Source organism: Apostichopus japonicus, chromosome 4 (assembly GCF_037975245.1).
Source record: "Apostichopus japonicus isolate 1M-3 chromosome 4, ASM3797524v1, whole genome shotgun sequence".
Taxonomy (NCBI): Eukaryota; Metazoa; Echinodermata; class Holothuroidea; order Aspidochirotida; family Stichopodidae; genus Apostichopus; species Apostichopus japonicus.
The window spans coordinates 26,652,487-26,677,509 of NC_092564.1; the positions used below are offsets into that span (position 1 = coordinate 26,652,487).

The 25,023-nt window shown below is 43.3% G+C and overlaps 2 protein-coding genes across 2 annotated transcripts in view; both read left to right on the top strand.

The window, feature by feature from the left end:
• LOC139966982 (protogenin B-like) overlaps window positions 1-25,023 on the top strand; it is an 80,747-nt gene that overhangs the window by 9,681 nt on the left and 46,043 nt on the right. The window contains exon 3 of the mRNA XM_071970527.1: window positions 22,178-22,358. Coding sequence (XP_071826628.1) covers window positions 22,178-22,358 — 181 coding nt within the window. The remainder of the gene's footprint in view (window positions 1-22,177; window positions 22,359-25,023) is intronic.
• LOC139966980 (uncharacterized) lies at window positions 10,592-13,769 on the top strand. The gene is made up of 2 exons (XM_071970524.1): window positions 10,592-10,770; window positions 11,222-13,769. The coding sequence occupies exon 2, from the start codon at window positions 11,223-11,225 to the stop codon at window positions 13,341-13,343; it is 2,121 nt and encodes a 706-aa protein (XP_071826625.1). The 5' UTR covers window positions 10,592-10,770; window position 11,222; the 3' UTR covers window positions 13,344-13,769.

Here is a 25,023-nt window from a genome sequence, read left to right on the forward strand (position 1 = left end):
CTGTTAAGAGCTTTGTCTTACAAGTAGAAAAATCTATTACTGACCTCTTGACCCACGCATAGCTCATTGCTTTGTTTGGGGGCATAGGTCGCAAGTAGAGCTGCCTTCCAGGTAAATAGGCTTGCTCAGTTACATGTCACACACCATTAGGGCTTAATGGGAGGATGCTTGCTTTCTGGCATTCAGTAGCTACCAGTGTACAGTCATTCATGTAGCTGCCATTCACTTGGGAGTGTGCTTGAATAGGATAACAAAATATAGAGCACAGTTTGTTTTTGCTTTTTGAATGAGTTTTTTCTAATAATGGCAACTTTACTTCTACCCAAGGAGAGAAAGGTTCAATAGACAGGCATAAATTTTATGAAGGTATTTTTTCCCTTCCAAACTTGATCTTCAGATGGGAAGCCATAGTCAACTTTGTTTGTTATAAGGTTGATGGCCTGCAAGACCTTCCATATGAATTGATAGTAATTGACATCATCTGTACAGTGTACAGTACTGTACATGGGACACACCCAGGCCAAGCCTCATCTAAATGCAAAAGGGTGCATGAACAAGTGTTGCAACCTGGTTGTTAGGTGACTCTATGAAAGTTCATTGAATGCTAAGTAATGATGTACGCAAACCTCAATGCACACACGCTCACAAGGGATTCATTTTTTGTCACCATAAAATTTGTACTTTTTCTGGTTTCAAAAAATAAAGCAACTCAGATGTGATTTTGTTACAGGTCTGTCTCCTCCACTCTCTACATATTTTTTCATATCAGTTAAGTCATATATCATTTGTACATTCCTATCGTTTCATATCAATTTGATACTGTTAATGATAGATCCTGTTCAACTCTCTTGAGCAAATCATTTGGCCTCTGGTTGCAAGAGATTTGTATGTATATCACCTCACTCCTCCCTTACCTGTCTCCAATCAACATATGCACCTAACTTCATCTACTTTTGAACCTACAGTTTAACAAAATTGGTACCATTTTAACCGCTTTGAACACAGATACACCTCCTTATGAAGGGACTGAATAACACTGCCTACATGTGGGGCTACAGTAGATTGTATTTCGATAAACCTCCCCCACCCCATGAAGAGAATGATTAACACTGCCTGCATGGTGGGGCTACAGTAGATTGTACTTCGCATCTATCTTACCTACACTCCTGCTTACCTGTCTCTGACCAACATATGTATGCACTTCTTCATCTACCTAAGTACTGTAAAACTGATAAAAGTTGGTAACAATTTTTAGCATGGCAGGCTATGGTGAAGACACTGAACAGACAGCATGGTATGCTAAGTACTATGTAGTGAATAATTTATAGTGGGGTCATTCCGTGTCAAATCACGGATGGCTGTTGCTGCACCCTCTCCAAAAATTCCCAAATTTTTTGTATGATTGGACCACCATGAAATAAGCATATTCTGAAAATTTCAGTTGCATTGCTTTACAATTGGTGGATTTATCACACTTTGAAATTCCGCAATTGATCGCCACCATGGCATTTTGGCATTTTCTTGACTTTTGAGGTCTCATTTCTCAGCAATTAAACATTCTACTACCTTTCTATTACAGATGCCTATAGAGTCTATCCCATAGAACAGGAAAATAAAAAAATTAGGCTCCAAAAATATTGTCTTGTGGAGTTAGGTCAACTTAAAAGTGTCAAAATATTCAATTTTTGTACTTTTCACTAAATAATGTGCTATTTTTAGTGATGAATTGCTCCTAAACCATTGCTTCAGGGTACTTGATTTTTTCACAAGTTGTTATGTCTAGTACAAACATTACTTCATAAATTCATAAACTTCATAAATTAATATTGAGAACAGCTAGAACTCTGAAATTTGTTTAGGTGTAAGAACTTCATACTTATAATTAAAGTATAAAACCCTGACAGCTCTAACATGGTTACTTTGGTAAAAAATTGGCATCAAAACCCCTACCTCATGCTGAATCGCAGCATGAAATAGCAACTTAAGAGTTGCACAACTTGCAAATATAGTATAGGAAAGCATTGTAATCATTATTTTGTAATTTGGGAATTTTTCAAAGATGTCGAACTACAACATACCCCAAAATTTGGTGATTTGATATGGAATGACCCAGTGCTCTTCCATGCATACTCAACTATTTTCCTCAGAATTGCAATTTCAATATTTGCTTGTGTTTTGTTAAAGCAGGGATTTCCCCATATAATATTGATGTTACAGTATTTGTCCTATGGTAAAAGGTACCAATGTTTATAGGAGATTTTTTTTATTGATTCCACTCATGTAATTAGTGAGTAATATAATTCAATTCAAATTCTAAGATAAAATTCTCAAGCAGGCACTGTTTATTGGTTTTTATTTATATATTCATTCATTTTTTATTTATTTAAATTTTTTGATTAGGAGTATTCATCATACACCAAAACCATTCTTTTATTACCAATTGAACTAAATACTTTACAGACTGAGTGACATTAATTTGACATTGCCATGATTGTGTTGTAAAAAAAATGTGGCTGAGAGAATACTTGTGCACAAAATGTGCAAGTCACTGCTTTGAGTATTCATGTGATTGTCATTGCTGATTCCCTAAATGAAGCACTTTCGTGTAAGCAACTGTTTAAGGAGGGGGTGGGAAGGGGAGGGGCAAGGTATTTCAGTAGGTGCTTAGTCTCAGAATGTACTTCGACTGACGGTGGTAATCTAGATGGGTACGGACTACATGCGTAGTGGAAAAGGTATAACAAGTACCATCAATTGGTAAACACACGTCTAGGAACTTTGGTTGGTAGAATGAGAAGGAAGTAGAGGCCAGCCAGCTGAGGGTGTGCCAATTTTCTTTACTTATAGTTGAGAGAGAGAGATTGCTGAGGTTGTGGGGAGATGAACTTGTCACTTTCAAATATATCAAAATTTGGTTAATACTGGGAATCGTCTACCCAACACAAAATTCCAAATGCTCTATCATCGCAAATGGCTGAATCTTATCCACATACCTAGATGACCCAGTTGGCTGAATATGATCCATATACCTAGATGACCCAGTTGGCTGAATATGATCCATGTACCTAGATGACCCAGTTGGCTGAATCTGATCCATATACCTAGATGACCCTGTTGGCTGAATCTGATCCATGTACCTAGATGACCCAGTTGGCTGAATCTGATCCATATACCTAGATGACCCAGTTGTCTGAATCTGATCCATGTACCTAGATGTCCCAGTTGGCTGAATCTGATCCATGTACCTAGATGACCCAGTTGGCTGAATCTGATCCATATACCTAGATGACCCAGTTGTCTGAATCTGATCCATGTACCTAGATGTCCCAGTTGGCTGAATCTTATCCACCTATACCTAGATGACCCAGTTGGCTGAATCTGATCCATATACCTAGATGACCCAGTTGGCTGAATATGATCCTTGACCTAGATGTCCCAGTTGGCTGAATCTGATCCATATATCTATATGTCCCAGTTGGCTGAATATGATCCATGTACCTACTGTAGATGACCCAGTTGGCTGAATCTGATCCATATACCTAGATGTCCCAGTTGGCTGAATCAGATCCATGTACCTAGATGTCCCAGTTGGCTGAATCTGATCCATATACATAGATGACCCAGTTGGCTGAATATGATCCATGTACCTAGATGTCCCAGTTGGCTGAATCTGATCCATGTACCTAGATGTCCCAGTTGGCTGAATCAGATCCATATACCTAGATGTCCCGGTTGGCTGAATCTGATCCATGTACCTAGATGTCCCAGTTGGCTGAATCTGATCCATGTACCTAGATGTCCCAGTTGGCTGAATCTGATCCATATACATTGATGTCCCAGTTGGCTGAATCTGATCCATATACCTAGATGTCCCAGTTGGCTGAATCTGATCCATGTACCTAGATGTCCCAGTTGGCTGAATCTGATCAGTATACCTAGATGTCCCAGTTGGCTGAAGCTGATCCATCTATGTCCCAGTTGGCTGAATCTGATCCATATACCTAAATGTCCCAGTTGGCTGAATCTGATCCGTATGCCTAGATGTCCCAGTTGGCTGAATCTGATCCGTATGCCTAGATGTCCCAGTTGGCTGAATCTGGTCCATATACCTAGATGTCCCATTTGGCTGAATCTGATCCGTATGCCTAGATGTCCCAGTTGGCTGAATCTGATCCATATACCTAGATGTCCCATTTGGCTGAATCTGATCCGTATACCTAGATGCCCCAGTTGGCTGAATTCATCATTTTGGCTACAGGGAAGGAGAGGTGAACGTTTCAAGATTCTGAAATAGAGTGCATACATACATATGTCACTTTTCCCAAATGATGCTTCCCTTTTTCTTTTTCTTTTTGAATTACACGATTGTTGACAATTGCTAGTGAGAAGTGATAGGAAACATACATGTACCATTACTGTACAAACCAATCAGAGCTAGATCAAATGTCATTTGTGGTTGAATGAAAACTGGTTTGAAATTCTCAGTGGGAAATGGTGACCTATTTCTGTGTCAACTGGGATTGAGATGAACCTTTATATGGTTCTTTGCTGAGAACTTGAAAAACACTTACCAATTGAGTCACAGCAATGCATCCTGGGTGTATTATTTTTAGCCCTCCCAGCAATAATATTTTGGTGGTCACTTATTATTTTTTTTGATTCCTTGCCAAAGGCAAACTCTGATATTATCTAGATGGGACGCTGATAGCATGTGTGTGTGTCTCTGTGAGTGAAGGAAATTGTTTGTCACCTTGGCTTGTAAAACCTTAACAAAATATGATCCTGCCTGGATCCTCCTTATTGAGTATGAGGAAGCAATTGTATTCTGTGATGGTTCCAGGTCATTTGAGGTCAACAGGGGTGGATGTCTGAAATTGGTTTGTGAACTCCATATAACTTCAAAGGCAAAGTTGAGATGAGCTTTATACTTGGCATGTGTATCACAAGTTAGTAAATTAAGAACAAACTCCCTAACTGATGTTTTCCATGTAGAGATCAAAGTACTGCACACCTTCATAATTTCAAATTTAGGAAAACTTTCATGAACTTTACATACATGGTACGTTGATCCAAGATAGTGAGTAGAAGAACCATTTTGCTTTTTGTCATTTTAGGTCAGTAAAGAGCTCGAAAGCTTCTAAATATGTCCAAAAGTAAAGTTGCAGTGATTAAATGCATGGTTTAAATATGTATCTACACCTTACTGATTATACCCACAATTTTTGTGGAGGTTCAAAGGTCACATGAAGTCACCAAAGTGACTGAAAGTTGTGTAATAACAGAATTTTCACTCCTGGAGAGAGCTTCATGTACTTGGTGTGTAGATGCACCTTTAGTGAGTAAAAGAACTCTATTGGTATCGGTGATAATCAAAGGTCATTTGAGGTCACATAGAATGTTCTCATATGAAATGGGCAATCATTTGATCATGGGGTGAACAAGCAAAAGCGAACATGTTGTGTGGTGCATAACTATGCTTATCCTGGCGCTAGTTTTGAGAAAGATATGACTTGAATTCCCTCCACACTAACCACTCTCCACATAACTAGCTGCACAGAGTCGTAGATCTTTCAGCTCCGAGCACATCGGTGACTGGCCACTTTTAACTCTCTGGCCAAAGTGTCTTTTCGACCAAAGTTTCTGGTCGGTTTCTTGCTGATGATATCTCTCCTTACATCTTGGACTATGGTAACCCTCTGTTGGTATTTTATTTTCTTCCTTGGTTACCTGTCTCCTCAAACCATCTGCACTATTGGTTGTACACCAGAGTAACCAGGTAACCTTTAGAATACTGACCTCCTGCAGTGACCAGTCACGTTTGGTCAACCTACCTACCTTCCTCCTCATTCTACCACCCAAAGTGTCTACAGTGGTGTTCCGTCGAGGTTGACACGACCGTCCGGACGCGACGTTTTCAGACGTTTCCAGACACTTTAGGACACTTTAGGACGTTTTCTGACACCTCCGGACGGTCGGACGCTTTTGTACATTTTACTCCAACAATATTCACTTTTAATCCGGACAGAACATGCGGTTTACTGCCTACTTTTTCACACCAGATTAAATCGATCTTCTCAGTTTGTTACAATAGAAGTTAGTTTGTGTACTCTAAAGAGGTGTCGAAGTCTTTGTGTAATCTTAGTGGTTGGTAACTTCTATCGGACATCCTTCCGTAATTTGCTGATGCTCAGGTGTAGCCTCAGAACTTTGGAATTAAACTTATAGTTTGCCTAGATATGACATAATGATATATAATTTGTTTACATATAAAATTAAGTCACACTGTGTGTTCTAATATCTGAAGAGCTTTACACACACACACACACACACACACTCACGCACTGACTCACTCTTATACTGTTGACACAGCTTTGCAGTAAATCAGCTTCTGTGTGTTTTTCTGCATTGCTGTCACAGTTCCAAGTAGCAAGGATGATGCAATTTTCTGGATAGATAGTTTGGCCCTACTGTCACTTTTGGGTTATAGCCTAAATGTACAGTATTAAGCACACTCCATATAATTTCCCCATGGACATACACACTAAAGGCCTTCAAGTCCCTTCACCTCCAGTGGCAGACAATTTGGCCATTCATGACAAGTTCAGATTTTGGTGTCACAACCAAATATAGATTTTTAAACACGAACTGAGAGCCTCAAAGTTATCATCAATTGTTGAAGCAAGCCTCTTTTTCTCATGGAGAAACAAATTTCCCACACCGCTCTCTGAAGGCTTTAAATTGGTCCTGAACTAATTTTCGTAACGCATGTACTTCATTCCTGCTTTTCAAGAAGCCGCAAAAATCAAATCATACTTGAAAGGATTTTCTCCTGTTGCTCTTTAGGCACTCTCTGTGGACAAAAAATTGGATGGATTGATATTGACTCTGTATGTAGTATATTTACTTCGTTCCCCACTTACCTGTCTCCCCACAACCTATGCCTATCTGCGTAAACAAGGCGGTATAGGCAACGAACGAAGTAGTCTCGCAGAGCTACTACCTGTTACCCTAAAAACGTTACGTAAGAAAAAACGAACGCATGGGCGAGAGTGTACACTAAAAACAGCCCCCAAAAACACCCTTCCCTACAAGAAAAGGATACTTATCAGGCTGGAAAAGATCCTTGGAAGTGCAGAAGTCCTGATAGGAAACTTCTAGAGTATAAATCCAAGGTAATCCGGGCGAATTTCGCGAAAATTTTTCTAACTCCGAAAAACACATTGAGACACTTTGTGGGTAGAAAAATGAAGGAAGGCCATTTGGGCCAGTGAGGGTGTACAGTGTTAAAAGATTACCAGGGCATTCTAGACACGGTAGAATGCGGTGCATAGGTTGTGGGGAGACAGGTAAGTGGGTCACTCATAAATATATAAACCAGTAAGTTTTATAATATATGTCAATGTCCCACTGTATGTCTTTGTACTTTTAATCTGTCATATTTGGCAAATTCATTCCAAAGTTTGAGTTCCAAAATATGTACATGGGAACAAATGGTACCTACTGTACTAGTGCCCATAAACGATGTTACACCTGTGACACAACATGTTGGACTTAACATACAATCATAGGCCTAGCCGTTTCCTAACCCCCCTCCCCACTTCCCCCCAAACCCCTTTCCCTCTCCACACTTTCTAGATTTCTGAACTCAAGGTCTAATATTATTTTCAAAATGATAGCTATCCAGAATTGACCTCAGGTTCGTGCCTTCTTTGAGGAGCTTGAGTCTCAAGATCTAAGGATCTCCTTGATCACTGTTTTTGCTTGCTTGCTCATCCCAGGTACACTTAGCTTTAACCTCGGCTAGTTTGCTGAACAAGAAAACACAAAAATGATGGACGGAAGCTTTCAAGGGGATTTGGGCATGCTCCTATTTGAAATTAGTTTGGTGATCCTTGTAGCAGACACTGCAATGGACAATATAGATGAAAACTTTGCCAAATCTTACAATACATTTCGAGTGACTTTTGACCTTGAAGAAAAAGATTTGAATTTTGTCTGCGTATCAAAGATATTTTACCTCGAATATAGAAGAACTGTGACAGGTCATGCAGGAGGTATTGCTTTGAGACATAAACCGAAAAAAAAAAGAGATTGGGTTTACATTGTGTACATGTATATCAGCGTTGGAAATACACAGGGGCGGAGGGGCCATTCCACGCTCGTTATGTCCAGTAGAGCTCACGAAATAACATCATTGGGGAGATTTTGGGGCGACATGAGATGAAAAATGCCCTTGTAAAATCCCTGTTGTTTTTACCATTGAGGGGCTATTGTCAACTTATAGCGTGTCAGTGAATTTGATCAATCATTCCTTCATCTATTTTGCGCTTGGCAAATGAGTCAAATTAAACTAAGCTTCCTGCGGACGTTTTGCCTACCTGATATTGTGCAATGACTTCTGTATGCAATCCTGTACAACTGTGGTGGGATGTATTGAGTGATTTCTTATAATGCTGTAGCAATAGGGTATTTCTTGACGATGTTCGTCGACACAACTCAGAAGAGAAAGAAGCATGGCCATTGATTAGCATATTTTTCTGTCAGTATTCTGGCAGAGTATTAAATGAAGTTCACACCCCAGGATTAGGTTATACAGCACATATGATAAGCTAAACAGTATATTCCACTGTAGTCCTCCCAACCTGTGTACAAGAGTAGTACTAGCCCTATTGTAACTTAAATCCATTATAAGAGCACTAATCAATTAACAACCAAGATTGTATGACAAGGGCACAAGACAAAGTCAAGGCTAGAGTTCATAAATGGGTTATTAAAGCTTCAAATCTTTACAATGTCAATTTGCATCACCTTCTGTTAGCACACCTCACACCTCCAGTCACCATAAAAGAAAGAAGATTTAATTGTCTGTGGTGTTACACATGTGTCCTTGTTTTGGCTGGTACAGTAGGTGGAGAACAGGTCAGTACCATTTATTGCTAGACTGTAGGATATGTAGTAGATTGATATGCTGTAGTTGCAGATATTTAATGTCACCCAAATCCTGGCGAGGGTGTTGTTTCAATATGGTCGATTTGTGTGACACCTGTTGGCCACTCGGTCAGCTCCACCATCCTTGTCAGGAACACTGCCAAAAATAAATTGAAGAACAACATTGTTAAGGACTTCATGTGACATCATTCCCTTGGCAAAGTTTTCATTGAATAATGTTGTTGGTGCAGGGAGCTGTTACAGAGGCTGCATTTCATCCATGGGTGTTCTGTTGAACTATTTATTTGTAATCTTGGGAAAAAGAATCATTACCTGTGCTCAAAGTTTTGTTTCCTTTTGGACTACAAGTTTACAGCGGTAAAATCCCCAAAAGGTCTGCCCGCAGTCATCTTTTAAGTAACATGATAAAACAAGAGAGGGGGTGAAGGGGGAAGGGAGGAGAAGGAGGGGAGAGAGGGGCAATGGCTGGTCCGATAGAAAGCTCTTTCCCTCAGTAATATATGAAAATATTTTTTTTGTCTTCCAGCTCCGATCAAGGAAATAGACTTCTCTGATATCAGACTTGGGAAGAGGCAGTGTGCAGTGAGCTGCAAGTAGTTCTAATCAAATCAGGAACACTATAAACTGCTAGCAATGTACTTCTTTCCTAGAGTTCTGTCTTCTCCTGTACATATGCACTCCGATCCACTCTAGCCTAATCACTGGTAGCATTCTTGCACTGCGCCCCCAATGACCCTTTCTATGAAAGAAATTGGCCCTCTCCCTTCTGAACATACCATTCAGAATGCTTCTTCTGATTCAGCAGAGCTCTGGTATTACAATCTCTGTGGACTTTTTTTTAGAGTAGAGTGACTGCTGTTCATATAGGAAAAGCAATATTAGGTATTACGTGATATTAATCTTTATTGATACACGTGCACAACCAACAGAAATTAACATTTGTGAGTTAATCACAGCATATCAGGGGGAAAAAAGTTAATAGCAAAATTTAAACGTAATTAAACTGATTGGTATGTAAAAACCTTAGTACTAGTAAACCTGTTCTACTTAATCGTATACCCAACTAAATATGTGTTCGATCAGGCAGTTCATCCAAATTTAATCATAGCGCATCAGGAGAAAAAAAGTTAATAGCAAAATTAAAACGTAACTAAACTGATCGGTACGTAGAATCCTTAGTACTAGTAAACCTGTTTCACTTCATCGTATACCCAGCTAAGTATGTGTTTGATCAGGCAGTTCATCCAAATTTGTCATGTAACCCAGATGTAGAGACTTTAGGCCTCATTCTGCAAGTGGTTAACTATATGTTTATATATATATATATAAATATTTACTTCGTTCCTCGCTTACCTGTCTCCTCACAACCTTAGCACCTCATTCTACCGTGTCTAGTATGCCCTGGTAATCTTTTAACACTGTGCACCCTCAGCGACCGGCTCCCCCGGTCGTTGCCCTTCCTTCTCATTCTACCATCCAAAGTGTTTACACATACGTTTTCGTAGTGGATTAAAATAAATATATATATATATATATATATATATTTACTTCGCTCCTCGCTTACCTGTCTCCTCACAACCTTAGCACCTCATTCTACCGTGCCTATAAAGTCCTGGTAAATAAATAACACTGTGCACCCTCTATGACCGGACCCCCCTTCCGGTCCCTCCTCCTTTTTCATTCTACCATTCCAAGTGCCTACACGCATATTTTTCTTGTGGATAGTTTCCTTGGAAAATTGTCTTGGTTTTCTTCGACGATCGCCGGAAGTTTTTTAGCTTCGGATCTTTAGAAGTTTGACAGTCCTTTCCTGACCGATAAGTATCCTTTTTGTCAAAAGGGAGGGTTTTGGGGACTGTTTTCGTAGTGCGTTTCCTCCTCGGGTTGGTTTTCGGCGGGGTTAGCAGTTCCGCGAAACTGCCTAGGTTCCCGCCCTATTCCTCCCCACGCTAAAGCGTCTTGTTGTTATTGTGTTTTCTTAGCTTGTTTACTAGCTTCTTCCCCCCAATTAGTTTCTCTCGTCCCCCTTTTGGGGATTCATATTGCTCACGTATATTCACTCCTTTTTGTATGTATTTCTCGCTCTCTCATTTTCGTTTCAGCTTCCATTTTCTCGTTAGGCCACCCCGTAGCGTTACCTTGTTTACCGTTGCTAGGTTACGCTACGCTCCACCTAAGCATAATTCCCTCCCTAGTTCTCCCTTCTTACGTTAAGCTTCTATTGTTGTTCATTTATCACTAAGAAGTAATCTTCCTTAATCCGGTTATTCAGCATGTCACGCAATCCATTGAAGTGCATCAACTGCTCTATGTTTCGCCCAGGCAGAGCCTGGGACGAGCACGACCTTTGTCCAAAATGCAGATCCTGCACTCGACGAGACCCCTGCCTGGTGTGTATTAAGTTTACACCAGCTCAGTGGCAGGACATCGACCTGTGGCTTGAGGGCTTACGTAGCAAGCTCCAGGGAAGGCTGGACTCGATCCCGAGCGCAATCGGGGCGCCGGAGGTTCCAGGAATAACGGGAGATAGAGATGAGGAGGGAGTAGTAGAGAGAGAGGTGGAGGAGAGTGGCCATGAGAGGGCCGAAGGAGAGAAAGAGGTAGAGAGAGAGGAAAGAGAAAGAGAAAGAATTCCCCTAACGGCCCCGGCTACGTCCGGATCAGTTACGGCCAGAGGGAAGGGCAGGAGCAAAGGCAAGGCTCCTGCCAAGAAAAGACCTCCAAAGCAGAGGCACAGCTCGGCCGGGCTGGAGACTCCGTCTCAGTCCGGGCCGCAGCTACACAGACCCACAGAGCGCGGCCCTCTGGCCGTGGGAGGCTCGGGTCCAAAAGAGAGAGCAACCGAGGGGACGCGGAGACGGAGCCGGTCCCGTTCCAGGGAGCCGGACAGGGAGCCAGAGAGGCGGGTTCCGACGGAGATCCCGGCCCGAGAAAGTAGGGAGAGAGAGTCCTCCCGCCGACCCAGAAGGGAGAGATCGGGGTCGCATACAAGATCCCCAAGACGGAGAGAGAGGAAGAGATACTCTCCAATCTCCGACGAGTCCTCGGACTCTTCCGACGATGGATACAGAAGATCCAAGAGGAGGCGCCGGTCCCCGAGACGGCGTCAGGAAGAGGAACCAGCTTGGCTATCCAAACTCACCGGCCTGCTACGGCCCCTGCTGGAGCAAAGGACGTCCACGGTAGCCGACGTGGCACCGGGCCCTACCAGCCCCGTATCGACCATGGCCCCGCAACCGGCCCCGGACCCGGACGCTCTGGATTGCAGAGCGTCGGTGAATCTTTCCGGCTTGGAGGACGAAGGGGAGCCCATAGATCCAGATCCTCTCGACTACGATCCTATAGAGGACAGCTTTGGCCACAATTACGAACCGGAGGAAGCGCCCGCGACAGGAGGAGCCCTCCCACAGGAGCTAATAACACGGGCGACAGACATATTCAGACGACACCTGGGGTTCGAGGAACCCGAGACGCAACCGCAGAAGGCGGGCCGGGTATCAAAATTGACGGCGACCGGCGAAGCGTCATATAAGCCCAAAACTACCATACCAGTAGACGCAACCTGTTATGACAGATTTGAGGCCATTGCCAACAAGACCAAGTGGACGGCCTTCCCGGCCAGGGCAGATAGAGCGGTCAGGGTACCTGACGAGGCCTGGAAGGATCTATTTAGATGCCCAACCATCCCCCAGGAGGCCAAGGAGAGATTAAAAGCCGAACAAGGGGCCTCATCCACACACGTGTTCAAGACCCCGGACCAGAGGAAGCTAGAAGAGCTTTTGGTAGAGATGGACATGGCAGCCCGTTCGGGCATGAAGTTCGCATCGGTACTAATGCTATCAGCTGAAGTCCTCATGCGACACCATCAACAGCTCCCTGAGGACAGCAGCCAAGTATCCAGGGACGAAGCGGGCCAGCTCCTCCTGCTGCTGGGCCCCCTCGTCAGGCTCGCGTACGATCAATTTGCAAGGGTCGCTACCAGGTCCGTAAAGGCCCGTAGACAAAACATCGTCTCCGCCATCCATTGGCCTTCGACGGAGGCGAAGGACAGAATGCTGGAACTACCAATCCTCGGGGAAGACCTTTTTGCGGGCTGCTTCCAAAAGAAACTGCAGGAAGAGGTGGCCCGAAGGGAGACTCTGGCCAAATCAGAACTCCGACCCCCACCGACCCAGAGAACCAGACCCTTCCGCCCGAGGGAGAGCAGAGCACCTAGGGGAACGAGAGCAGCACCCGCCAAATCTATGAGCAGAGGAGCTCTCAGAGGCAGAAGCCGGGGGGCAGCCTTCCGTCCGACCCGCCCCTGGGCCCCCAGAGGAGGCAGAGGCTCGTCGTCGACCAGACGGGACAGTGACCACTCCTCCACTCGACCAGCGTTCGCCGCCCAGCCCTAGGGGTGCCCACCTCACCGCGGCCATTCCGCCGGTGGGGGGGAGACTAACAAACTTCTCCCAGCAATGGGAATTTATTGGCGGGGACAAGTGGGTGTTGGACACAGTCAGACACGGGTACAAAATAGAATTCTCCTCCAGCCCACCCTTCGGGGGCGGAGGAAGGCAGACACTCACACCCACGGACCCCGTCAAACGCTTAGCCCTAGAAGGGGAAATTCTGGCCCTGCTGGCCAAGCAGGCAATTACAAGAGTTCCGGAAGAGACGGGACCACTCTTCCGGTCCTCCTTTTTTCTGACCAAAAAACGGGACGGCACCTGGCGTCCCATTCTAAACCTAAAACCCCTGAACACAAAACACATCAGACCAAAACACTTCCGTATGGAGACCTTAAACTTAATATTACCCCTACTCAGAAAGGGCATGTGAGCGGCGACCGTAGACTTACGGGACGCCTACCTGCACATCTTGATACACAGAGAACACCGACGATTCCTAGCGTTCCGGTACGCAGAACAAGACTACCAGTTCCGGGCGCTCCCATTCGGCCTAGCCACGGCTCCCAGAACCTTCACGAGAGTCGCGGGAGCAGTAGTCGCCTACCTCAGAAAAAGAGGGGTCACCCTCTACGTATATCTAGACGACTGGTTGGTAGTAGGGAACAGCCTATCGGAAGCAACCAACAACGTCCACAAAACGCTCCAGACCCTTCAAGAACTGGGCTGGATCGTGAACCAGAAGAAATCACGGCTATCACCTTCCCAGACGATCCAGTTCCTCGGGGCCATACTGGACTTCACCACCGGGGTAGCCCGACCCTCAGAAGAAAGAGTCGCGGCAGTCAAGGCGACCACACAACAGATCTTGGCACACCGGGGGTCACCAACGGGGACATGGCTCCGGGCCCTGGGACTCATGGCCAGCCTCGTCGATATAGTGAGACTGTGCAGGCTACACATGCGACCTCTGCAACTGCACCTGCTGAGGTCCGCAGACCCTACAGACCCAAACAAAACAACGCTCATCTACAGGTCAGAGGAGGTCACCCAACACTTTCGATGGTGGCTCGACCCAAACAACTGGAGTTCAGGGGTACCCTTTGCGATACAGCTACCAATGACATCGATAACGACGGACGCGTCACTGTCCGGATGGGGAGCTCATTGGAGCAATCGCACAGCATGGGGGACGTGGTCCCAAACAGAAAGATCTCTCCACATCAACATCCTAGAGATGATGGCGGTCAAAAGAGCCCTGGAAGTTTTCAACGACCACGTACAGGGAACGATAACCACAATCTTCACCGACAACACGACAGTGGTGGCCTACATCAATCGGCAGGGGGGCACCCGCTCAGAGAGACTGTGCCGACTCGCGTGGGAGGTGATAACAGCGGCCGAGGACTCCGGCACGATCCTACGGGCTTCCCACATCGCAGGCAAGCTCAACGTTATGGCGGACGCCTTATCCAGGGGGCATATAGACCCCAACGAATGGTCTCTGGAACAGGAGACTTGCGACAGAATCTTTTCGATCTTCGGCAGGCCCACGATAGACCTGTTCGCAACACACAAGAACAACAAACTCCAGACCTTCTGTTCCAGACGATTCCACCCCCTGGCCTACCACACGGACGCAATGTCCCTCTCCTGGGACCACATGGATGCGTACATCTTCCCGCCGCTGTGTATGATCGGACAAGTCCTCAGGAAAATTCGGAACTCCAAGGGCAGGTTCACACTAATAGCCCCGTTCTGGCCTCGCAGACCCTGGTTCGCCGAGATCCCCCAACTCCTCATGGACGTCCCAGTGAGTCTACCGGACAAGCCTCACCTACTGTCCCAGAGACAGGGAACTCTCTCCCACCCAGACATCAAGGGGTTACAATTAGTTGCCTGGAGGCTGTCCGGTCTTCCCTACGACAGAGAGGCTTTTCAGAAGCAGCTGCCGCGATGGCAGCCGACGCTAGAAGGGGAACGACCGCAGCGACTTACGATTCCCGTCTGCGGAAGTTCGACCAATGGTGCCGACCGAGACAGATACTGCTGCCTGCTGCCTCTGTGACACAGATAGCCGAGTTCCTCCTCTCACTCTTTGGAGAGGGGAAACAAGTCTCCACCATCAGGAATTACAGGTCGGCCATCGCTGCCATCCACCAGGGCTTCCCAGATGGCTCCACACTGAGCAATAACCCGTACATTGCACAGCTCATCAAAGGCATGGCGAATCGTCGCCCACAGATCAGACGGCTAGCCCCCTCCTGGGGACTCTCAGCAGTGTTACATGCCCTGGCAGGACCACCATACGAACCAATGGCTAACGCCTCCCTGGCTGCCCTCACAAAAAAGACACTCTTCCTCGTCGCAGTGGCGTCAGCAAGAAGGAGGAGTTGCCTCCACGCCCTATCCACCAAGCAGAATCACATCAGATTTGAGGGCCACGGGGTGAGGATGGTTCCAGACCCGTCATTTATGGCAAAGAACCAGACCTTGACCTTCCTGCCAGGAGACATTTTCATCCCGGAAATTAAGACCATGTCATCAGTAGCCGAGGACAAACGATGGTGTCCAGTCAGGGCACTGAAGTGGTACCTGAGCAAGACAGAGAAGTTAAGACAATCAACTTCTCTCTTCATCATACCACGACCACCCTACGCAGCGGCCTCCAAAGACACTCTATCCAGGTGGCTAGTAGAGATCATATGCCCGTTCACATCGGGGACCTCCCGACCAAGGGCTCACGACGTCAGAGGGGTCGCGGCCTCTACAGCCCTATTCGCCGGCATCCCGATAGAGGACATACTCAAAGCAGCAGCGTGGAAAACTCCAACTACGTTCGTCGCCTGCTACTTGACCGACACTTTACACGCCGAAGCGGCATTTGGTAGCGCGGTGATGCGAGGTCCGGTGGGTAACAGGTCCCACCCCTCGGGCCTCCCACCATCGGGCAGTGCCACTCGGTGCTAAGGTTGTGAGGAGACAGGTAAGCGAGGAGCGAAGTAAATATTCCAAAACTTACTGGTTTGGATATTTACGAGTGACGAGCTTACCTGTCTCCATTCCCGCCTCCCTCCCCCGAGAGGGTGGTGGGACACAGCCGGACGGAGGAGCGGTCGCTCGACTTGACTCACGACTCCGAGCTTCACACCAGATAGACAGAACCACCATCCACCAGAGAGCCATCAACTATGTCTATCGGTGAGTGTACCTATGTGTTTCTGTATGCGTTTGCGTACATAGTCTTCCACTTACGTTCTCACCTAAGTTGGTCTAAGGGTAACAAGTGGCGGACCGTAAATCTTTAGGCTCCTTGTTAGTGTAAGGGGTAGTTCCGCCTGCAGGGTTCAGGAGAGTGTCCCCCCTTCCCGCTGCGCCGGGGAGGGTTACACTCCCCCCTGCTAGGAAGGCGTCAGTGAATTTTTTGTTAGGGGTTCACTTTGGGAAGTTAACTCGACGGGGGTCGTTGGGGGTGGCCAGTCTTTGCCACCCCCACTCCCGCGTCCGTGAGGCCACTCTTCAGGAATGGTCTCATGAGAAAGGAGGAGGGACCGGAAGGGGGGTCCGGTCATAGAGGGCGCACAGTGTTATTTATTTACCAGGACTTTATAGGCACGGTAGAATGAGGTGCTAAGGTTGTGAGGAGACAGGTAAGCTCGTCACTCGTAAATATCCAAACCAGTAAGTTTTGGAATATATATATATATGGGCCTTTACATAGTAAACCAACACGCAAATCAACACATGCAGTTTTCAGTATTGATATTGGTATTTTCTTTGTTCTATTAGGATGAGTGTTAGTTATTTGAAGCAGAGAGATAGCATAGAAAGTTTCAACATCCTACTTGAATTTTGAAATTTTGGTCCATTGGAATCCTATGGGAAAAATAACGGGGAACATTGACATACACCAGAAATATATAACGGTTGTAACACATTGACATACATCACATGGCAGGCAATTTTTCATAAAGTTTAAAACATATATATTGTCTTGGACATTTTCCTATGATGGCATATAGTCATACCTGCCACACAACCAAATGAGAGCAATAGGTGATGCATATCAGGCTTAGTAGCGCATGAAATAGGTAACGGTCGAACAGTATATCAAAAATGTTCGACCGTTATAAATGTACCACAAAAAATTGCGAAACTCAAAAAGTATACAGTGCATGTAGTTCCTTTTGTGTATACAGATTCCTACCATGAAATAGTTTATAAAAACCATGGAAACTGCATTTGATGATGCACATGGGGGTATAGTGGTACGTTTGAAAAAGATTGACATACACATGAGTTACATTTTTGTATGTCAAACTTCTTAAAGTTTGCCACCTGTGCCCCATGTGCACCAAAAAATGATGTTTTCAGTGTTTATATAAACCACTACTGGCTAAGATTCTGAGTGCAGTAACATGGATCATATACATTTCAAATCTTTTGAGTTATGCCATTTTTTAACATAAATTTATAACAGTCGAACAATTTTTACATGTTCGCCCGTTATCTATTTCATGCTGTACTGAGCGTGATATATACATCATATATTACTCTAATTTGGTTGTGAGTTAGACATGACTGTATGCCATCATAGGAAAAGGTCAAAGACTAAGTATGTTTCAAACTTTATGAAAAATTGCCATCTATGTGATGTATGTCAATGTTTTGCAACCGCTGTATTTTCTTGCCGTATGTCAATGTTCAACTGTTATTTTCCTATAGGATTCTAATGGGCCATTTTTTCAAAATTCAAGTAGGAAGTTGAAACTTTTTACTCTAGCTCTTTGCTTCAAATGAGTAATATTGAACATTACAGAACATTGGAAATATCAATTTTAGGGGTGGAAAACCTCTATGTTATCATTTCGTGTTGGTTTACTGTGTATTTGCCCATATATATATATATAGATATATATATAGATATGTATATAGATATATATATATATTATATATATATATATATATATATATATATATATATATATATATACAGTATATATACAGTATATATACAGTATATATATATATTATGCAGGCAGCTAACCCCACCTCTCATGAGGGGCTTGATCAAGCTCGGGCTAGCCCCGTTCCCATGCAGAAAAAGAGTGGAGCAATTTGCCCTCTCCTCAATAGGTCGATCAAGGGTGAAGCAAGCATGCGTGGGTGGGAACAGGCTATCGCTGTCTGTTTTTTCTTTACAAGGTCAAATATAATTTGGAAGGTCATTGTTAATCAACTCACAGTGTGAATACCCTCCTACTGTAGCCAGATAAAGCTTTCAGTGATTAAAGGTGCCCACTCTCCCTCTGGCGTGAAGATGTTGTGAGGTACTACAAGATGGAGGAGTTGGTTTGAATCTTACTAAATAATGTCAGGAGAGTTGCTATATTATTCTCCTTTCTGTAATAATCCTTTGTAAGGTGACATTGATAAATTATGAATCGCTGTTTGATAATGGAATCTCCTTTTATAATAATAGGATATATACGTGACTTATAGCCAAATGTCATTTTGATTGGTGATGTCAATAAACAAATATAAATATTTTTCTGAAACATTTTAATTGACGTCCCAAATAATGAGGATCTAATCAAATCATATTTTCTCGCATGTAAGCCTTCAATTTGGTGTACTACGTAATTTACTTCGGCTCCCCTGTTACCCATCTCCAACCTACATATATGCACTTTTTTTTACCTACCTCAACTACAAGGCTGGAAATATGTTAGCACTGCCTACCCTATATTCCACTTCTGGGGCAATCCCCCCCCTTTCCTCCTTCTGATTCTACCATTCAGATGATAACTATGTGAAATTTCATCCGAAGAATCTGTTCTCTTCATTTACGCTTTGGTGATATTCTTTTAGATCGTTTTCATCTGGAATGATATTTTTCTTCACCAGCATGGAGCACTGTATAAGCATCCATTTACTTCACTCCTCTCCTACCTGACTATCTACCCTGGTGTATTAACTGGTAATAAAAACTGTTCAAAATGCATTGAAACAATTAACTAGCAAGTTAACGCTTTATAATTGCATTGCAAAACATTATTAGTGAATACATTCAGCTACTGTAGCATGTACAGAGTCCACCGCTCAGACAATTCTGTTTCACGGTCAATTCCAAATGGTTTTTCCAATGTTTGAAGACACAACTTGTTTTGTTTGTTTGACTCTGAGAATGGTAGATTTGGAAATTGAAGGAACGTATGTTGACCCTGGAGTAGTAGGTCATTGGGGAGGGGGGGAGGTTGGGGGTCGGGAGGTTAGGTTGTAGTGCTAAATCTTCACCAACTTTTGTAAGCTAGGTTGATTAGAGTGCATATGTAGAACGGGTGACAGGTATGATGATTAAATAAAGTATCATTTGTACAGAGAGAAATGCTGAACCAGATCTATCAGCACAGCTATAGTACATCAATAGACTGTAAGTTGAATGAACCAAAGCATGTAGTTTAAATCAACCCCCATTTTATTGTTATCTCAAGTATTGTTGATTTATGATGGTTTGATAGAATAGGAGTGATAGAAATACATTAAGCACTTAACCTTTTGGTGTTTTTTTTTCCTCTCTTACTTCAGCCCCTGTGATCTAGTAGTGATGAGAGTTTGGAGTAGGTCTTTTAAAAAATGCTTAATGATTGGCTCCTCGTTAAAAGTTGTTTTATACATTTCCTCTCCTACAAGAAAACTAACCACTTAACTGCACAGAACTGTGCGTAGCATTCCCAGGAAGCCACTTCTTCAGAATTCATTTTCATTTTCTCGAGTGTTCACTCTGCAGGTTCTTTCATTTAACTATTTAACTGTACATAAGAGTTTTGCTGACTGTCGATCAAGCAATCCCGAGTACGAAAAATTTGCTGAAAAATATAAAAATATATACTAAAAGAAGAGGAAAGTTAGTTTTCAATGACCATATTCCTTTTTTTGTGTCTTTTATTTGGGGCGTTTTATGATAATAATATAATAATGTTAATAGTAATAATAAAAATAATAATAATAATGAAGTTACATTTGTATCACCAGTATACTGCATGCAGTAAATACTACAAATGTCTTGCTTCATTCCTTGTCCAAGGTCCGATCCAGCTGAATCGTTTTGGTCATGATTGTGTGCGTGTGTGTGTGTGTACAGCTGTAGATCTATCTCTATGTGTGCATGTGCCTCTTTGGCTTGTAAACACAATGCCAAAGTGACAACTTTGATATTACATTATTGATATGTAGGGTTTACATTAATGCTGTTCTACTTCCCTTAATATCTCCTCACAACTGTACCATGTTTGCACTACCATGTGTATAGTGACATGGTGTCCTTTTACTACTGTTCTCCCCCCCGCCTCTCCCCCTTCTCCCTCCACCTCCCTCATTCCACTCTGTAGTTACCACGGTGCATATCTCCCCATCATTCTTTCAACAAAAATTTATGAGGGTTTGATGATGTTGGATTCTCTCTGCTGTTGCTTTAGGAACCCTCTGTCTTTAATATATCCATCAGAGCAAGGTCAAAAGGGGTCAAAGTTCTAAAACCATAGTGTGTATTGCCCAATAAGTAATGAGAAAGAACTTAAAGTCACTAAAAGCAGATAAATTGTCAACAGCTGAATCGCTCAAGAATATAATATAAGGACCTTGCTATAAGATTTACTTCAAATTTTGCTTACCTGTCTCCTGACCACCTCAGCACTCTTGCTCAGCCATGTCTAGAGTGAACTGGTAACCTCTCAAGACCGTGCGCACTCTATGACCGGTCAATGACCTCCCCTCTCATTCTATCACCCCAAGTGTCTTCTTAGAGCATACAGAGTTGCGGTTATCAGGATCTCTTTCGATGCTTACTGACGGAAAAAAGTGCTTATGTGTGTAAACAAAACTGTCCATGTGACTTCATTGACGATTGACATGTAGTATCATACACACAGTAAGATAATTAATTGCTCTCAGCTATAACCACTCAGCTATAAATTTACCGAGTGCCGAGCCATGATTTGGTGAAGAGGAAATCATCCAAGGAAGGGATGATCATGTGACACTCGCGGAGTTTTTACTATTTCACTTGTGTCCTTTCTCAGAACTGGTAACGGAGAAGTACAGTCGAGGGACTCATTATGACGTGGGACTCATTTTGACTAGTTTTTGTGTGGAAATTTCATGAGTTAACCACATGTGTAGTACAAGCCAAATTTGAATTTTGCTAGCGAGTGTCTAGTGAAGCAAACCGATCATGTAAAACTTGCCACACGTCCAAATCATCACCATGAAAGTAACTCTTTTTTTCGTGTTCGCTTATAACATATGTAGAAATTTGAGAAATTTATTCAACAATGAGTAAAACTTTGTCTTTGCAAGTTCTTAGGTGCGTCATGATAGGACCGACACGATGCTACTGTATGCAAAATAAAATACCAATATAGATATGTATTTTAGATCCTCCTGCAAGCAGGAACTCGCAAAGAAGCCTCATTGGCTTATCAAAGCCCCAAGCTGACAGAAGTCAGTCTCTTAGATTTATATTTAAAGTCCATAATTATGAATTGTCAACAACTTTGTAACTGGACGACATACATTAATCTTGGATTGACTCGAACTCGGGACCTTATGATTGAAAGGCACCGGCGTTAACCACTGAGCTAACACTCCTCGATTATGTAAACCCAAGATATGTAAACCAAAAGTAGAGTATGACCTGCTTGATTGTCAGACTACTGTAGACTTGTTATGTACTGTAGGTCCTGGTAGCAATTTCTCTGAAATCTGTGTAAAAGCTACCTGTCATTTTCATTCAAAATGTTTGCATAATAATTTTATTCCTCCCAACTTCTTCTCCACAGAACTACCTCTTTTTACTATTCAACCTCAGAGTAACATCATCAGATCTGGTACTGCTGCAAGATTACAATGCTCCTCCTCAGGTATCCCTTCACATATGGCCGGTTACAACTGGCTGCACAATGGACACAATTTATCTCCTCCTCCTCCTTCTCCCGGGATAGATGGAGGCAACAATTGCAGGTAAGTTTCACTATAGAATTATATAATATTATTATAAGTTTCATCTATAGAATTAATAGCAAGGAAGATGGGTAATTTATGGAGCATGTGTAAGTATACAGCAAAAATTCATTGAAACTTGCGAACCACCTCTAATCCTTGTTCCTGGACTTGTAGCAGCAGTTGCTGCTGGTAACCTCGTCACTCGTAAATATTCAAACTAGGTGAAGTTTGTAATTGCCTATGTGTGCCATATATTGCTTTTCCTGCTGATTTCCTGCATGACATGGGTTTTAGCTAATACTGTGCAGCTTCTAGTCTCAATGGTTTGGGGTACTATGTGGGAGGGGGGGGGGGGGGTGCAGCTACTAGTCTCAATGGTTTAGGGTACTGTGTGGGAGGGGGGTGCAGCTACTAGTCTCAATGGTTTGGGGTACTGTGTGGGAGGGGAGGACCTGCAGTGTCAAAGAATAAGATAAATAAAAAATAATGAGATATTATTCAAGTTCAAACTAAAAGCACCATATGTAGAAAAGATCACAAGTTATTTTATGTTCTGTTCAAGAGTTTATTTGCCAATGTAAATTACAAAGGGTTGGGAAAACAGTTCAAAACACATTCCATACAGTGAGACTGTTTTACGATTCCCATTGGATACCTACATTATACTTTCTCTATTTCCAATTTGTGGTATAAGACAAAGTATTTAACCAAAAAGTAGCAAGTCTAACTAGCAATGACTAATGTAACATTGTCATCCAAACCTCCTCCTGTAAGCATTTAAAAGTTAATAGAGTAGCTCACTCCCCATCCTCCTTCCCCTCCCCCCCCTCCCCCGCTGTTATACTTTACTTGGTACAGTATAAGAATCTATCACAGTTCATCTATAAGTGACGTTCAACCTGTACCACCTTTGACCTTTATCAATAACAATGATACCATGAGGGCATCTGTATGCCTCCCAAAACTATCTGTGAACATGTAGGATGTGGAATATTGAATGGGCTCTGTTTACAAGCCAAGGATATCGATGCTGGCCATCATGACCCAACAGATTCCCTAGTGCCTTTGGCAAAAATTCAAAAACAGAAAGAAAAAAACAAAAGTCTCTTTCAAATATATCAGGGTTAGGTTTCTCCATCACATTATTCTGGATCAACTGGAAGAGGAATTGTCATCTACTGTTGCTACCCCCCCCATCATGAATCTGTGCAGTTTATCTCGAATGACAGACGATATTTCCACTCAAAGGCCCGCCATTTAAAGCAACCCCGAAAGAGATTGACTCAAAATCTCTCACAAAGTCTTAAGGATTACATTCCAATTTGGAAACCTTCCTGCAAAGGTCAATGCCCCCCCCCCCCTTAAGAATTACTGTTTTTTTTTTTTTTTCTAAGCATGATTGCCACCGGAGGGAACATAAAATATCGGTTGTGATGGAAAGGAATTACCTTTTGATGTCTTGTTACATTTAATTAGTATATTGTGATTGAATAATATGGTTTTACAGTCTCTCTGGGGTTTTAATGATGCTGACCGGCCAGAAGAATAGTTGCCATTGACAGAGCACCTCTCAGTTTTCCCCTAAGTTGCATCCTGACGCTGATCTTGGTTATGACTGTGAGAACCCGCCGCCAAATTAACCTGTCTTTGCAGGTCAAAACCTGGAGAGCAAAGATCTTTGCATGCATCATGTTGTACGTGTATGTGTGTGTGTGTCTTGATAGGCTAAGTTTAAAAACTTTCTCATGCTGCAATCAGGTAGAACTGCCTGTGTGGTGCCTCTATTTAATGTTCAGTGTGGATGATTACTACTGGTTCATTGTGTTATCTTAGACCAGCATGATCTATTTGCCAAGTGAGCAGCAGCAGTGCATCAAGATGTAGTAGAAGTGCCTGCCTGGGTGGGGGGCCCCTGGAACCATGTCATAAAATGAATGCTAGGTATATATGTCTGTGTTATAAATGGAGAACACTGTCTGCCTTGCCTTGCTGACATAAAAGCCAGGGTAGGTTGTGCACCTGAAAAGTCAATCTGACTAATCTCAGTATCTGTTCTTACACACAGAGTTTGTCTGTTTGTGATGCAACATGGTTGTCGGATGAGGTGGGGCTGTCAGATGGGTTGCCGGGAGGGGCATGGGAGACCTTAAAACCACACCTTAGATTTTGGCACTGTGTCCTCTCTGGGCACCACCCCACTCACTCCTCCTTGCGAATCTACCATTATGAAGGAAAACTACGTAAAATCTCTATCTAGATTTGTTAGAATGTTTGTCCATAGTTATTTCGATTCTGGTGATCGTTTTTGGATTTCCCTTCATCTGGTACCAACTTCAGTCACTATTAATGTAACACCGTCTAAGTATCCTCTACTTTTGTCATGTTTTGTCATGTTTCCTGTCCTCTCACTCCCTCTTTGTTCGTGTATGTTGCATCTTTTGTACAGGTACCAGTTGTGCTACGGCTATGCGGTAAGCGTTGCCTAGTGCATTTTGGACTAAGCTGCTCATCTGAGACTAGGTTTTCAGTGTGCTTTGTGCTGTCATGCAATAGGTCAAGAAGACAGAACGTCTGAGTTACGAATATAGTTCGTCGAAAGGTATTTTGTGGTTACAATTAATGTGAAACTTATATCGAAGAGAAAATATTCCACACTGCTAGGTGAAAAACCCCATCTCAATGT

Bases quoted from the DNA above. Each gene is read 5' to 3' on its own strand.
- LOC139966980 (XM_071970524.1), top strand. From the start codon at position 11,223: ATGTCACGCAATCCATTGAAGTGCATCAACTGCTCTATGTTTCGCCCA.